The following is a 14567-nucleotide window of genomic DNA, read 5'->3' as shown; positions in this document are numbered from 1 at the left end:
CCCCTCATCTGTTTCAGCCGAGCTGAATACCCCCGGTTGTATTTATGTGGCATTTCCAGCAAAATGAAAAGAAAGCAGCATTCTTTTTGGGTTGATTCTTTATAATCAAAACGAGTATATACCTTTTAGCTTGGAAACTCAGAATCCCAGTAATTGAATAGAATCCGCTACCCGGAGGATAAGTTATCATGCCTTTGAACCCCTTCCCGGTATTATTAGAGGAAGGGAGCGGGTGAATATAAGGTTAATGGATTCTGCTGCTAAACCGAACTTGGAAATGAGGTTTCATTGATTTAATATTTCCTCCATTAAGCCTCCAAGACAGTGTCCCTATGGCCCCACCAAAGTGCAGTCACAGACTTTCTTCCTCGTGAGAGTCTGGTCCGCGGCCGGTGCTGTGACAGGGACAGATGCCCCACTCCGAAGGGCCCTAGGGCCGCTGTCCTCTCCCCGGGCTGGCTCAGAAAGGGGGGATTCCCTGCGGCGCACAGGCAGAGTGGCTCTATCTTGAGGGTGTGCTCTGCGTTTATGGCTGCAGAGATTTCCTTGCTTTTGGGGCCCTTTTGGGGAGTCACCTCTTCTGGGAGTGGGCACTTTGAAGGGGAGGGCTGTTCAGAGACAGCTGAGGGTGGCAGGGAGGGCAGTGGGCTGGAGGCACGAACCATTTAACCCACACCCTTGCCTGCTTGGTGCCCTGGATGAAGCCCGGTGCCAAGGGAGCACACTGCAGGGCCCGTTCCAGAAGCTTCCTCCTGCCTGTCCTCTCATCCTTCCTGTAGCCTCTGCTCTTAGTCTTTGCTTCTGCAGGCTAAGCTGACTGGTGTTTTGAGCCATCATGCAGGGGGCCTCAGCCCTCTGCCTTTCCCACCATGGCTCTTGTCCCCACCTCCGAAGGGGCTCTCCTGAAATGGCCCCTCTTTTCCACATGCATGCCGTGCACAGTGCCGGGGAACAGTGTCTCTGGGGTTCGTCTGCCTTGGCACAGTCTCGGACACGGGTTCTCATCCCTGCCTCTCCATCTCCGTACGCGCTTTCCTCTTCTTATACAGGGCACTCGCCAAATACTTCCTCTGTCCTTGCCAGCCTGGCACACTCGAGGACTTTGGGGACGGGGCCTCCAGTCTCCCAGTGCCCTGTCCAGTCTGCTGGGCATTCCAGCGCATCAGGGGTCTTTGGGTGCTGTGGTTGATGGATAAAGGGGGCAGAAAAGTTGGGGATATGTCTTTTTTGGCAAAAATTTAAAACAATGAGGGGCACCTGGGTGGCTCAGTGGGTTAAAGCCTCTGCCTTCAGCTCCAGTCGTGATCCCAGGGTCCTGGGACGGAGCCCCACATCAGGCTCTCTGCTCGGCAGTGAGCCTGCTCCTCTTCCTCTCTCTGTCTGCCTCTCTGCCTACTTGTGGTCTCTGTCAAATAAATAAATAAAATCTTAAAAAAAAATTTTTTTAAAACAACAAGGCTTTTAAAATGCAGACCAAAGCTGTCGCACAAATGTTTTGAGCAACAGCTATATTTTGGGAGTGTGTTGTCACTGCCTGGAAGTATAGGCTTTGTTTGGATGTGTGAGTTCTAGTATGTTATGTAAAGAACAAGGACACTTCCTGCATGTAAGCAGGTCATTGGTGTCATTATTTGAGTAGCAGCGGAAGTGTGGGTTGTATGAACAAAACGGTGGTGATGTTCTCCCCCTCATGGAGTATACGTTTGGGATGGGTCAGGTTGGAATTGGTCTGGATCCGAAATCCAGCCTGGGTAGTAGGCGGGGTGGTGTCATTCAACTGTTTAGGTTTTGGAGATGGGCAGACCTGACCTTGAACCCACGTCAGCCCCAATCCAGTAATGAGATCCTGGCCAATCACCCAACATTTCCGAGCCTGTTTCCTTCCTTTTAAATGCAGGAGGAAATAATACCTATCTTAAGGGGGCTGTGTTTTTTTTTTAATTTAATTTTTGAAAATTGTAATTGTGTTATAACCCATATCCCATAAAAATTGCCGTCTTAACCATGTTTTAAGCGTTAAGCACCTTCGCGCTGTCATGCGGCCAATCTCCAGAACTTTTCATCTTGGAAAGCTTGGGCCCAGATCTCTCTTTCTCTCTCTCTCTGGATTTTCCCTTGTGAAGGCAGCGCCCCTAGAACTGCTCTGTTGGCTCAGCCCATCTGCTTGGGAGGAGAATGTGGTGGTTCTGGGCCCTTCCTGTTTCCTGCCAGGGCCCCCTTATTCCGGGAGAAATGTAAATCCGTCTTCTCTCTGACTTTACAGAAAAGGCAACAGATGGCTCCCTGCAGAGCGAGGACTGGACGTTGAACATGGAGATCTGCGACATTATCAATGAGACAGAGGAAGGGTATGTGTGTCCCCCCTCCCCCTGCCATCTCCTGTGAAACTGGTCAGCTCCTGGGGGGTCACTCAGAGCCTGTCAGGGCTTAAGCGCGGGGGTGTTTGACTTTGTTTTGTTTCCAGGCTGTTCGCTTTGGCATTTAATAAATGGATACAGTTCATTATCTTTCTTCTTGCTGCCCGTACTTGGTGGCGACCCCATGAGCAGTGAGGCACTCTTTTAATTACCTGCTTTGAACCATCATGACAATGAAGTCTTCTGGTTACCTGGTCCCCTGTGCTGGTCATCCCCTCCAGCCCTCCTCCCTGGCTCTGCCTCCCTGTCACCAATGCCAGGCTGTCTCTGTCCTGTTTTGCTGGTCTGGAGGCTCAGGAGGGAGAGGGCCCACGGTGTTCATAGAGGGAGAAGGTCAATGTGAGGCACAGAGCAGCAGGTGTGTCTGGCAGGGTCCCCCCACCCCCGAAAACATCCCTCCCCTGCCGGGTTTGTTCTTTCTGGCTGTTCCCATATCCTCTTCGGCATTCCAGCTATGTTCTGTTTACGCTTCCTCCAGATTGGTCTTTGTTCGGCTTCTGTTCATGCCACACAGAACGGTGCTTCCTGTAGCCATGCCCTCCGCAGTCCTCTGCGGAGTGCCCAGGGGGATAGGCTGGACTCCAGCAGCCCTGGGCTTGCCTCTTGGCACTGGCCCTTGCCGCCTTGCCATGTATCAGCTGGGGCTGGTCCTGCTCTCAGTGAACAGATACTGACTGAGGGGCTACCTCATGCTGGGCCCTGGTGTGATGTGAGTGCCCAGGGCACGGCAGGGAGCAGGACAGACGCCCTGGAAGCCATTACACGTTCCATTACGTGGTTACATTACATGGTCAGCTGGTGACAAGTCTGGAGTGAAACGAAGCAAGGGGGGGGGTGAAGGCTGGGACTTAGCTTTTTTTTTTTTTTTAAAGATTTTATCTACTTTTTTATTTATTTAAAGAGTGTGCACGCTCGATCCCCGGTTTGGGGGCAGCGAGGCAGGGGGAGAGGGAGACAGAACCCCAAGCAGACCTTTTGCTAAGTGGGGAGCCTGCCGGACTTCATCTCACATCCAGAGGTCATGATCTAAGTCAAAAAATCCAGAGTCAGCCCCTTAACTGAGTCACCTGGGCGCCCCTGGGAGTCAGCGATTTTAAGCAGAGGAATCAAGGAAAGCCTCACTTGAGAAGGTGACATTGAAGAGCGCCTTGAAAGAGTTGAGGGGGTGAGGTGTGAGGATGACAGCAGGAAAGAACCTTCCAGGCAGAGGAAGCAGCAGGCACAGCAGCCCTGGGACAGAGGGCGGGCTAGTATGTTTGAGGACTAGCAAGATGCTGGTGGGGCGGGTGTGGAGAGAGCTAGGAGGGTGGGACATGCCCTCATCCAAACAGTGCAGGGCTCTGGCCTTGACTTGGAGGGGAGGGGATTTGAGCAGAGAGGGGCGTGGCTTACCACTCATTTTATCTATTTATTTATTTATTTGAGTGCATGGAGGGGGTGGCAGAGGGAGAGGGAGAAGCAGACTCCCTGCCAAGCAGGGAGTCTGATGCAGGGTTGGATCCCAGGACCCTGGGATCACAGCCCCAGCCAAAGGCAGACACCCAACCAACTGAGCCACCCAGGTGCCCCAAGTCTAATGCACATTTTTTTTTTTTTTAAATTCATTTGATAGACAAAGAGAGATCACAAGTAGGCAGAGAGGCAGGGGGAAGCAGGCTCTCTGCTGAGCAGAGCGCCCGATGTGGGGCTCGATCCCAGGACCCCGAGATCATGACCCGAGCTGAAAGCAGAGGCTTAAACCACTGATCCACCCAGGCGCCCCTCTAATGCACATTTTTAAAAAAGATTTTATTAGAGGGAAATCACAAGTAGGCAGAGAGGCGGCGGGGGTAGGGGGAGCAGGCTCCCTGCTGAGCAGAGAGCCCGCTAGGGGGCTCCATCCCAGGACCCTGAGATCATGATGGGAGTCAAAGGCGGAGGTTTAACCCACTGAGCCACCCAGGCGCTCCTCTAACGCACATTTTAAAGAGATCTCTCCTGCTACTGTGATCAGAGTGGCCTGGTAGAAAGGGCCGAGGGCAGAAAGAGGGGAAGCGAGTTAGGAGGTGTGGGATGATGGCAGTTTTGACGTGGACGACAGTAGAGGAGGGAGAGGGAAACGGTCAGCTTCGGGATATATTTAGAAGGTGGAACCAGCGGGGTGTGCAGAGGTGGCTGTGGGCGGGAGAGAAGAGAAGAGTCAGGAAGACTCCTGTGTTTAGGGCTGAGCCACCATAGGGAGGGAGCAGGACAAGGACCAAAGATCAGAAGGTCAGCTAAAATCCTACAGCTCCAAGCTGCCCGCTAGGCCCCAGCAGGGAAGCTGTCCATCTGGAGGGCCTGGGTATGGAGCTGGGGGCGGGAGCCTGTGCCGCAGGCGCAAGTTGGGGCGTCTTCAGTCCAAGATGGCATACTGCTGCCTCTAAATGCAGGTGTTCGGCTTGGTTCCCAGCACACAGCCACATCAGAGTGGTTGGGGGCTCTGCATTTCTAACGCCAGAGTCACGGGCTCCCCTTCTCTCTCATGCCCCCCTCTCCTGTCCTCCTTTCTGTGGTCGTCCAGCCACATCGGACCCCACAGATGGAGGTGGAATCAGTTCCAGGATGCCAAGGCTAGTGCGCCCCAGCTGCTCTGAGGGAGGGGTCCCCCTGGTGGGCCCAGGCAGGCTGTGGCCGAGGTATGTGCCCATCGCTGCAGACACGGGGCAGGCTTTGGGCTGGACCTCAGTGGGCCAGGAAGACAGGGTGGAGTATGGATGCGAGCATGAAAGGACAGCGTGTTGGGGCCGCGAGTGGTCTGGGCGAGCCTGGAGAGTGGGGATGTGTGAGAGATGAGAATCCTCCTCCCAGGGTCGAGGAGGCTGGGGCACCTTCCTTTCCCAACACTCCGCTCACCTTCCTTCTAAAGTGGCCCACGCTCCTGGGCCTGCAGTTGTGAATGAGAGCACGTCCGGGACACGTGGGGATTTTCTGTCACAGCCCTTACGGGGAGGTGTTTGTCAAATCTCTCCCTAAGCGGGAGAAAACCCTGATGTTCAGCTAACTGTTCGGGAGCCCCTTCAGCTCCTTCCGGCTTCGGGGCTTTGGTCCCTGTGTTCCTGCTGTTTGCCTCTCGCCTCTCCCTTTCACCGATCAGTTCTGCCTTGCCCTGGAGCTCAGTTTGAAGTGCATTTCCCTGCCACCCCTCTCTTCCTGATCCAGACAGGTCCCCCCACGTGTGATGTCACAGTACCCTGTATGACAGCAGGCCCATCACAGCGCAAATGTACTCCTCCGTGTGATGTTTGTGAGTGGCTGTCTCCCCTGCAGACCCCCTCGACTGTGCACCCCATGAGGGCATAATTCTGTTTCACATGCCGTTTTCTGCCAACACCTAGCACAGTGGACATATAACTGACTCTTGACAAGCATTTGGTAAATAAGAGCACAGCGGAGGGAGTCCCTGAGGGACTCTCTGTCTGCTGAGGAATGCAGAATGCAACCCCTGTGACACAGCGTGCCAAGAGACACTGCCTCTAATTGAGAGAGACCAGAGCCACGGCCGCTGACTGGCCCTGGGGCTGTCTGTGGCAAAGGCTGCTTGGAGGAGGGGATGCCCAGGTGGCATCTTGTAGCAAGGAGGGCACCCGCCGGGTGAGGCGGGTGGATGGCAGGTGGGAAGGCAGACACCCAGGCTGGTGGGCCCGAGTGGGAAGGGGAATGTTGTAGGATTAGAGGTGTGGAGCCCGGAGCCACCTGCCCAGGCTGGCATTCTAGGGCTCCCACTCCATTGCCGTGTGCGCCCCTATGTCTCGGAGTCCTCGTTTATGAAGTGCGGGTACCGCTAGTGCCTGTCACAGAGGCTTGTTGAAAGGATCAAAGGAATAAACATTAAGAAGCGTCTGGCTATGTGTGCATTCATGTCCGTGCTCTGCATAGGGACGTGCTCTTCATCCGTTAAAGACCTGCCCGTTAAAGACATCACCTGGCTCATGGTGTCCCTACCCACCTTCACCTGTAGTGTTCTCTGGCCAGTCCTGGGTGCTGATCCTTGTGGCCTGCTGGGCCCACCTCTGTCCGCCGTGCTCTGAGGGCTTGCTGTGTCTGCACACCAGGCCGCCGCGCGCCAAGCCTAGAAGGCAGAGGCAGGCCATGCTCACGTGCCAGAGTTCGTCACTGCCTGGCTGAGAAGGGCAGAGGCAGGATGCAAGCCCGAGCTGGCCTGATTCCAACCACCCAAACTCTGCCTATGCCTTCTTATTCAGAGCTTCACCTCTGTGATGTTGTGGTCCTGGGGGTACAGATTTGAACTGGCACATAGGCCCCTCCTTGGGCTTTCTCTAAAGTGTCCAAGGCTGAGCTGCCCTCCATCGTAAGGCCTCATGTGACAGTCTCTTGTCTCCCGCATCTTTAGCCATTAACGAGGAGTGCCCAGCTCAAGAACCTGGGAATGTTTTAGGCCCCGTTTACCAGGCCTTGCCCAGACTGACCTAGTTTGGGCCCAGGTGTATGGATTGGTGATGTGCTCCCCAGGGACTCTGGTGTGTGTGTCAGAGAAGGATCCACTGACCTGCTGACCTGGGGCATTTTCCTGACCACGTCTGGACCTTCCCTTGCTCAGGGAATCTTCAGCCTCTAAGCTGGGGCCTGCAGGGAGGAGCAGGGTTAACAGCAGAGAGAGGGCTCAGAGGGAGGGAAGACAGACAGGAGGGAGAAGAAGAGTCCTGAGTGGGGGAGGAGGGACAGCTGTGTCCTTGGAGGGAATAAAGAGAAAGCCGCTGCAAAGCAGTGGTTCTGGAACCACAGGACGAAATGAGTTCTGGGATGACTAGAAAGAAGGCTTCTTAGGAGCTTGGGGTGGAGGAGGCCTTGGGGAGGCCGAAGATGGCCCAGATGTCAGGTTCTGAGGCCCTGAGTGCTGGCCTTCCTGCTATGGGGGCAGAGGGAGCATTTCACAGGGGCCCTCCCTTCCTGGCCCTCTCCCGGCTCCATCTTGGCTCTTGACTCTTCCTTCTCTCCTTTTTCCCTGATTCCAGCTCCTTGCTGTCTAATCTGCGGCTGCTGCTTGAAACTTTGCAATTCCTCTGACATGACTTTGATCCTCCTTTCTGAAGCTTCTCCCCTGGGGAGAGAGATAAATACTTGCTTTTGTGCTCACCCAGTCACTCCGAGGCAGTACTTCCCTCTGCTGAATTTCCATTTTAACTCTAACCCAGGAGCCTGCTGACTCTCTGATTTCTCCCCCCGCCACCATCACCCCCACACTGGGAGAGCTCTGTGCGCGCTCTGCTCTCTGAGCTCTAAGTGATCACGGCCCTTGGAGGCTGTTCTCATTTTTCTGCTCTGTGGAAGTTCAAGAGGAGAGGGATGAAGCTCGATTGAGAGGGATGGTAGCTGGGGGTCAGGGCTGACCGTGGCTTGGCAGAGCCTTGGAGAGAGAGGAAATCAATCCACGCTCCTGGCCAGCAGCCACTGACCTTCACCAGCTCAAGTCCACAAACCGTCCTCGAAGCCAGGAGCTTGTCAAGTCCCATATTTGCAGAAATCAGCATTCCTGTTTGGAAACTGCAGCCATACTGCAAACACGCTTGGCAGGGGCCCATTCCCCAGAGAAACTCATCCTGTCAGCCTTTGGGCTCAGGAGCCAAGAATTCCTGCAGGCAGCCACGTTTCAAGTTCAGGATGGGAAATAGGTGACTCAGGGCATTCTAAAATTTCTTCTAGAAGTCTTGGCTGCCTCCTGTGTATTTCTGTCTCCATGGGGCTGATTGCCAGAGCTTCCAACCTCCCTTCCCCCAGCTTTCTCACACATATTTGAAAGGGCTTTTTCCTTTGGTAAAGAGATCATAAATATTTGAGAGCTATAGGAATAGGAGGTTCCTGACTTACAAACCTTCAGCTTTCGAAAGACCCAGATATTCTGACATGTTGATCAGGGGAAGGCTGGAGCCCACGTGTGTAGCAAAAGGCCAGCCTGCAGGCAGACTGGGGACTCCCAGGAGTGCGGGTGATGGGGCAGCAGGGGCCGGGGGCTTCATGCCAGACGTAGCAGAGTCCCGAAGCTTTATCCTGGCTTAGAATAAACAAAATAACTTGTTAGACCAAAGGGCTGCACCTTCTAGCTGCTTCTAGAGGGCTGGCTAGGGACCACCATCACTCCCAGCTCTAACTGTGATTTAAGGAAGAACATATTCCACGTTCCAAACAATCAGCTTATGAACATACCTTTGGGAATCCACATCAGCTCCATTACCTAAAAACACACACAAATCTTTGGGTTTTGAGGAGACTTAATTAAGTTTTCTTTCTTTCTTTCTTTCTTTCTTTTTTTTTTTTTTTTTTGAGACTTTCATTTATTTATTTGAGAGAGAGCACACGAGTAGGGCCAGAGGCGGAGGGAGAAGCAGACTCCCCGCTGAGCAGAGAGCCTGATGCGGGCTGGATCCCAGGACCTGAAGATCATGACCCCAGATGAACGCAGACACTTAACTGACCGAGCCATCTAGGTGCCCCTTACTTAAATTTTCTCAGGGCAAAAAGGAGCTCCATGGAACTGGGGAAGAGCATCCAGGCCTTAGCAAGGAGCTGGCCATTCTTTTTTCTGTGTCTGTCTGTTGTCTCTTCGGCGTACCCTGCATCAGTGGGTTAGTTATTGTTCTGAATAAAGAATATTTGCATGGGATGCAAAATGGAAAAGGACCGCAAAGAAGCCCAGTGACAAACCTCTCGCCCTCTCCTCTCTGCCACCCAGCTTCCCTTCTAAAGGGCAGTCAGAGTTACCAGCATCTTGGGGCTCCCTCCAGAGATTTTCTCCTCCTCCCTGCTGGGGTGTGTGTGTGTGTGTGTGTGTGTGTGTGTGATGAGTGTGTGTGTGTATTATGTGTGTTGTCTTTCCGTCCAGAGATTTTCTCCTCCCTGCTGGGGGTGTGTGTGTGTGTTATGAGTGTGTGTGTGTATTATGTGTGTTGTCTTTTTATAAGCCAGAGAGGAGCATACCTTATTGCTGCTCTGCACACGACTCTGTTCACAATTCTTTGAGTTGGCTTGGTATTAAGGAGTGTCTTTATTTTTTCCCGCGGCTATATCGTGTTCCATTGTGTGGATAAACATGACTTAAATTAACCTGTTTCAGGGTGCCTGGCTGGCTCAGTCAGAAGAGCTACGTGACTCTTGATTTCAGGGTTGTAATTTTGAGCCCCACGTTAGATGTAGAGATTACTAAGAAAATTTCAATGAAACTTTAAACAAATTAGAAAATCTTTCGTTTAAGTTAGAAAAATTTAAACAGATTTTTTAAAAGTTAACCTGTTTCACAATGACGAAGATTTCATTTGTTTCCGGTCTTTTATGTGTATAAACGTGCCACCTAATACTTTGTGTGTAAGCAAAAGCCTTGTATACATGCTGGTTCTCACCAACAGGAGTGACTCTGTAGGGTAGCGCCCCTGAGTGGAACTTGCAAAGATTTAAAAATTTCCTTCTCTCCAGGCCCAAGGATGCTATTCGAGCCTTGAAGAAGCGACTCAACGGAAACCGGAACTACAGGGAGGTCATGCTGGCATTGACAGTGAGTGCTGCCCTCGTGGGGGTGGGAAGGCCTCTGGGGACATCCATGTTCATGGCCCTGCCCTGCTTCCATGGCCTTCGCTCTGTCCACTCAGCACAGCCTCTGGAAGCCACGGCCTGTGGATGGCTTGGCGTGAGCATCACTGGGGTGTACCAGAGCCTTCCCATAGTGCCCTTAGGTTTTCCTGCCTTCCCCCAAAGTGGGGCATGAGCTGCAAGCTGATACATACGAGCAGAGGATCAGGCATGTGTGACACTGACTAGTACCGAAACCCAGAGCAGACAAGCCAAAGGCCTGGCTGTGGATGTCCTTCCGGCCACCAGCCTGCTGTGAAACATCCCCACTGGCAGCCTTTCTGGCTGTCACGTCCCTCCTTACAAAACTGCTGACTTCCACCCAGAGCCTGCCCGGGACTGTGCTGAGCTTTTCAGGTGTTAAAGCGATTGCTTACAGTAACCTTCCCAAACAGATGTCATAGTCCCCTCAGTGCATCCCCTCAGTGCAGACAGAGGTCTGTGGGTTCACCCAGACTTTGGGCTAGTGAGTACCCAGCTTTGGATTATGGAGATATAGAAACTGGTCATTGGTTCAGAGATTCTGGAAAAAGTCAACCTAGTGACTCCGTTCCGGAAGAGACAGACCAGATTTCTGCCCTTTCTTAAAATGTCAGGAAACTCAAAAGGACAACTTTGGGTGTTATTTCTGTCTGGAAAGCTAACAGTTACTGAGATGTGGCAAAATCTGGGCCACAGTGAGTTCTTATAATGAAAGCTGTAATAGGTCAGCACTGTGGGCTTCTCTGCAGGTTTGAATAGTTTATTGTTTATCCAAAACAGCTGTAACATGTTTCCTTTAAAGCAGAGAAACTGGATTTTACAACCAAGTGGAAACCCAAGACTTATTAGGAGAGTGTTCTCTGCCAGAGAATTGGGGTTTGGATAACGAAGATGAAAAAGACCAGCTGAGAAACAGTGACTTGAAAGCTTTGGTGTTGCTTCAGCATTTGAGCGATGGCATTCACCAAACCCAGAGTGATGCCCAAATCAATTGTTTTTAGTAACTAAAATCACCAGGGAATGAACTCTAAGATGTTGGGGCAGTTTCCTGGTATCTAAAACATATCCCTTTACACACCCAACTTCATGGTAACCATGTTGGTTGGATGGAAATCTTTCAATCTTTCTTCTTCTTCTTCTTTTTTTTTTTTTTTAAGATTTTATTTATTTATTTTAGAGAGAGAGTGCATGAGTGGACACGAGAGCAGGGGGAGGGGGAGAGGCAGAGAATCCCATGCAGATTCCACACTGAGCACGGAGCCCGATGTGGAGCTCGATCTCACGACCCTGAAATCACAACCTGAGCCAAAACCCTAGAGTCAGACATTCAACCAGCTGAGCCACCCAGGCACCCATGAATGGAAATCTCTAAAGTGGTCTCTGTCTTTACTTCCTTCTGAAAGAATATGGTGAACGTCATAGAAACTTCCCTGATGGCTAGGTTTATTATTGTCAGTCCCTCAGCTTTATGGAGTTATTGACATATAACATATGTGAGTTTAAGGTGTACAGTGTGACAATTTGATACACATGTATATAGCAAAATGATGATCACCGTAAAGTTAGTTGACATCTCTGTTACCCCTACATAACTACCTTTGTTGGGGAAAGGGGAGATAGCATTTAAAATCTAATTTCTAAAAAAAAATAAAATAAAATAAAATAAAATAGGATTGTTTCTCCTATTTCTGTGAAATTTATACATGGCTTTGGGTACTATGGACATTTTAATAATATTAGTTCTTCAAATCCATGAACATAGGATACCTTTCCATTTATCTGTAGCTTCTTTAATTTCTCTCATCGGTGTCTTATAATATTCAGGGTACAGATCTTTCCTCTCATTGGTTAAATTTATTCCTAAGTTTTTTGTTTGCTTATTTGTTGATGTGGTCAGGTCTTCTCTGCAAATCCAGAGATGTCTTTGGGAGCCTTCTGACATGTGCAGATCCCTGTCACTATACCAAAGGCCCCAGCCTGGTGCATGTTGTATGATCTCATGTCCACTTTTATGGCTTCTCTGTCTTTGTCTTCCCGTACTGTATTAGTTATTCTCAGTCCTCCTGCTCCTTGTGGACTTTGACAAAAATATTAATATTTACCCCAAACGGGAGTTTGTCAGAGGTCCAGAGAGGCTCTCTGCTTGGGTGTGTAGGCAGTGTATGGACTTGAAATGGACTTGAAATAGCAATTTCTGATTGCTTTGAGGGACCTTTTGTTACTCCTTGAGCTTTGGCTACTAGAAAATGGCTGCTGTGTGTTTCATGCTCTACAGGGACTCATTTACCAGGGCCATTTTTGGCAGAGTCCCTGAAGTAGCTGAGTGGCCCTTGCCAGCCAGGGAGGGCCTCCTGCATCTCTTGCTCTGCTAGGCTGCCAGGCTGCTCTGGAGCACATGCCACCTCTGTCCGGGGCATTTCCAAACCTGTGTCTGAGCCCCAAGGGTCAGCCTCAGCCACACTGACTTCAAAGTCTGCTGTCCTGGAAGACGTAAGGATGTGCTCCCAAAGGTGTGACAGGTGTCCTGGCCTGCTATTGCCCTGAGCGTGGTGGCAGAGCCACGGCTGCCCTGCCATACTGGCCTTCGTGCTCCCCTTTTTCCCCATGTCCTTTCCCACCACACCTGCTTTCTTCTCAGCATCTGTCCCTTCCCTTCCCCACCTGCTGCTCATAAAATAAACCATTCTTCCTGCCACCTGCCTTGGCCCCAGCAGACCGATGCCTGCAGAGTTAGGAGAGGGTGTTAGAGGATTCTAGAAAAAAGGGAAATTGTAAGTTCCCAGAGGGCAGGAAGAACCCCTCTCATTCCTCTCTGCAGTCCCCATGGTCACTGTGAGGGTGAGTGCTGGTTACTTTGTGGTCACCCAGAATCAGGCACACGTAGAGGCTGAGAAAGAGAATGCCCCCGTGGCTGAGGAAAACGTAGGTGACCCGAGGATGCTGAGCTGTGGGGATTCCTGGGCAAGCTGAGCAGAACCCAGAGCCTCCCATGGTGCAGGCAGGCAGTGGGGAAAGGCACCGTTTTGACTGGCTCTGTGGCTGCCGGGCTGGGGGCACAGGCCAGCTCTGGCCTCCTCAGTGAAGTTACCAGCATCTCCAGGCCTCAGCTTCATCATCTCGAAAATGGGATAATGCCCATCTTATGGGTGATTTCCAGGACCGGATGAAGGAACAAGAAATCTGGCACCCGTTGCCTGTCATCTGTGGGACTCCCGGTTGATCTTGGAGGAGAACTGTTGAGGGGTGGGGGTGGCCCTGTGGCCTCCTTGTGGGTGAGGAGACAAGGACTTTGGAGAAGGCTGACCACTTAAAGAGAATTAATTCTTGTGAGACTGGAATGAAATGGTGTATAACGTGGAGGCTCCCACATAGTGCCCAGCTCGTAGTCCGCTCTGTTTGTTAAGCATGTGGGCCTTTCTTAATGGCCATGCTTCGTCAGTGCCTCATCCTATGAACCCAGCCCTGTAGAATGACTGCATGAGGTCACCAGCGGTCAGCTCACTTTGGGCCACTGAAGATACCCAGGCAGCCAGAAATGTACCCTGTTGCCAGGCACATTCTGAGGAGGCATTTCCTGCTATTTGACCATGGCATTGGGGGATGCTGGTGTGGGAAGGACCAAGTGATTGTATGGGCTGTTTACTGAGAGCTGAGAAGTTCAGAAAGCTGTGTTCAAGGCCGGAGAGACTCTTCAGTGGGTACCTCGGAATTCTGAGAGGGCCTCTCCCCTGTCCTGTTTTGGGACTGGGAAATTTTCCCTTTCGTCAAGTGTACAGCAGCCTCCTGAACGGTAATCATGCCATCTTGGTCCTGATTTACTGCCCCCGCCCCCGACAATGCAGGGTACTGTGCTAGGTACCCTGTGCTTCAGACATACTCTGTCATCCTTACTATGGTCCTGCAAGGAGGACTCACTTCACAGATGAGGAAGCTGAGGCTCTGACAGGCTTGTCCTGGGCCATTTAGGGTGACAGAGCTGAGATTCAAGCCCACACTGGTCATCCGTCCAGAACACACATGCACTATGCTTTTGAGTGGTTAAGGCCTGGGTACCTCATTTTTCCAAACAGGGAAAGACCAAGCAGGGTTGGGAGTGAACATGGACCTTGAAGCTGACTGGCAGCGGAGGCCCACAAACCATTTATTTATTTATTAAAGATTTTATTTATTTATTTGACAGAGAGAAATCACAAGTAGATGGAGAGGCAGGCAGAGAGAGAGAGAGGGAAGCAGGCTCCCTGCTGAGCAGAGAGCCCGATGCGGGACTCGATCCCAGGACCCTGAGATCATGACCTGAGCCGAAGGCAGCGGCTTAACCCACTGAGCCACCCAGGCGCCCCCAAACCATTTATTAAGAGTAGAAAATCCTGAGTCACTGCCAATTGTGATTGCCGAGGTAGGGTTGTGTGGGGCGTGTATGTGTGTGTGCGTGTGTGTGTTCACTTGCCTCCTCACACGCAAGGGCCTATAATTCACGGGGCAATTCAGGCTGTCACAGCAGCCCTCTCTGTGACAGAGCCTGAGTCCCATTGGCTAATGTCTCACACCCAGAAGCCCGGAGAGAGGAGT

At 51.6% G+C, this 14567-nt stretch overlaps 1 protein-coding gene across 6 annotated transcripts in view; it reads left to right on the top strand.

Moving 5' to 3' along the window:
* Positions 1-14567, top strand: part of TOM1L2 (target of myb1 like 2 membrane trafficking protein) — a 115858-nt gene that overhangs the window by 59342 nt on the left and 41949 nt on the right. For all 6 annotated transcript variants that reach the window (XM_032321948.1, XM_032321946.1, XM_032321944.1 and 3 more), the window contains exons 2-3: positions 2264-2348; positions 9864-9942. In XM_032321948.1, coding sequence (XP_032177839.1) covers positions 2264-2348; positions 9864-9942 — 164 coding nt within the window. The remainder of the gene's footprint in view (positions 1-2263; positions 2349-9863; positions 9943-14567) is intronic.

This window comes from Mustela erminea, chromosome 18, assembly GCF_009829155.1.
Source record: "Mustela erminea isolate mMusErm1 chromosome 18, mMusErm1.Pri, whole genome shotgun sequence".
Taxonomy (NCBI): Eukaryota; Metazoa; Chordata; class Mammalia; order Carnivora; family Mustelidae; genus Mustela; species Mustela erminea.
Note: the sequence above shows the minus strand (reverse complement) of the source record. Positions and strands in the feature narration are given on the sequence as shown.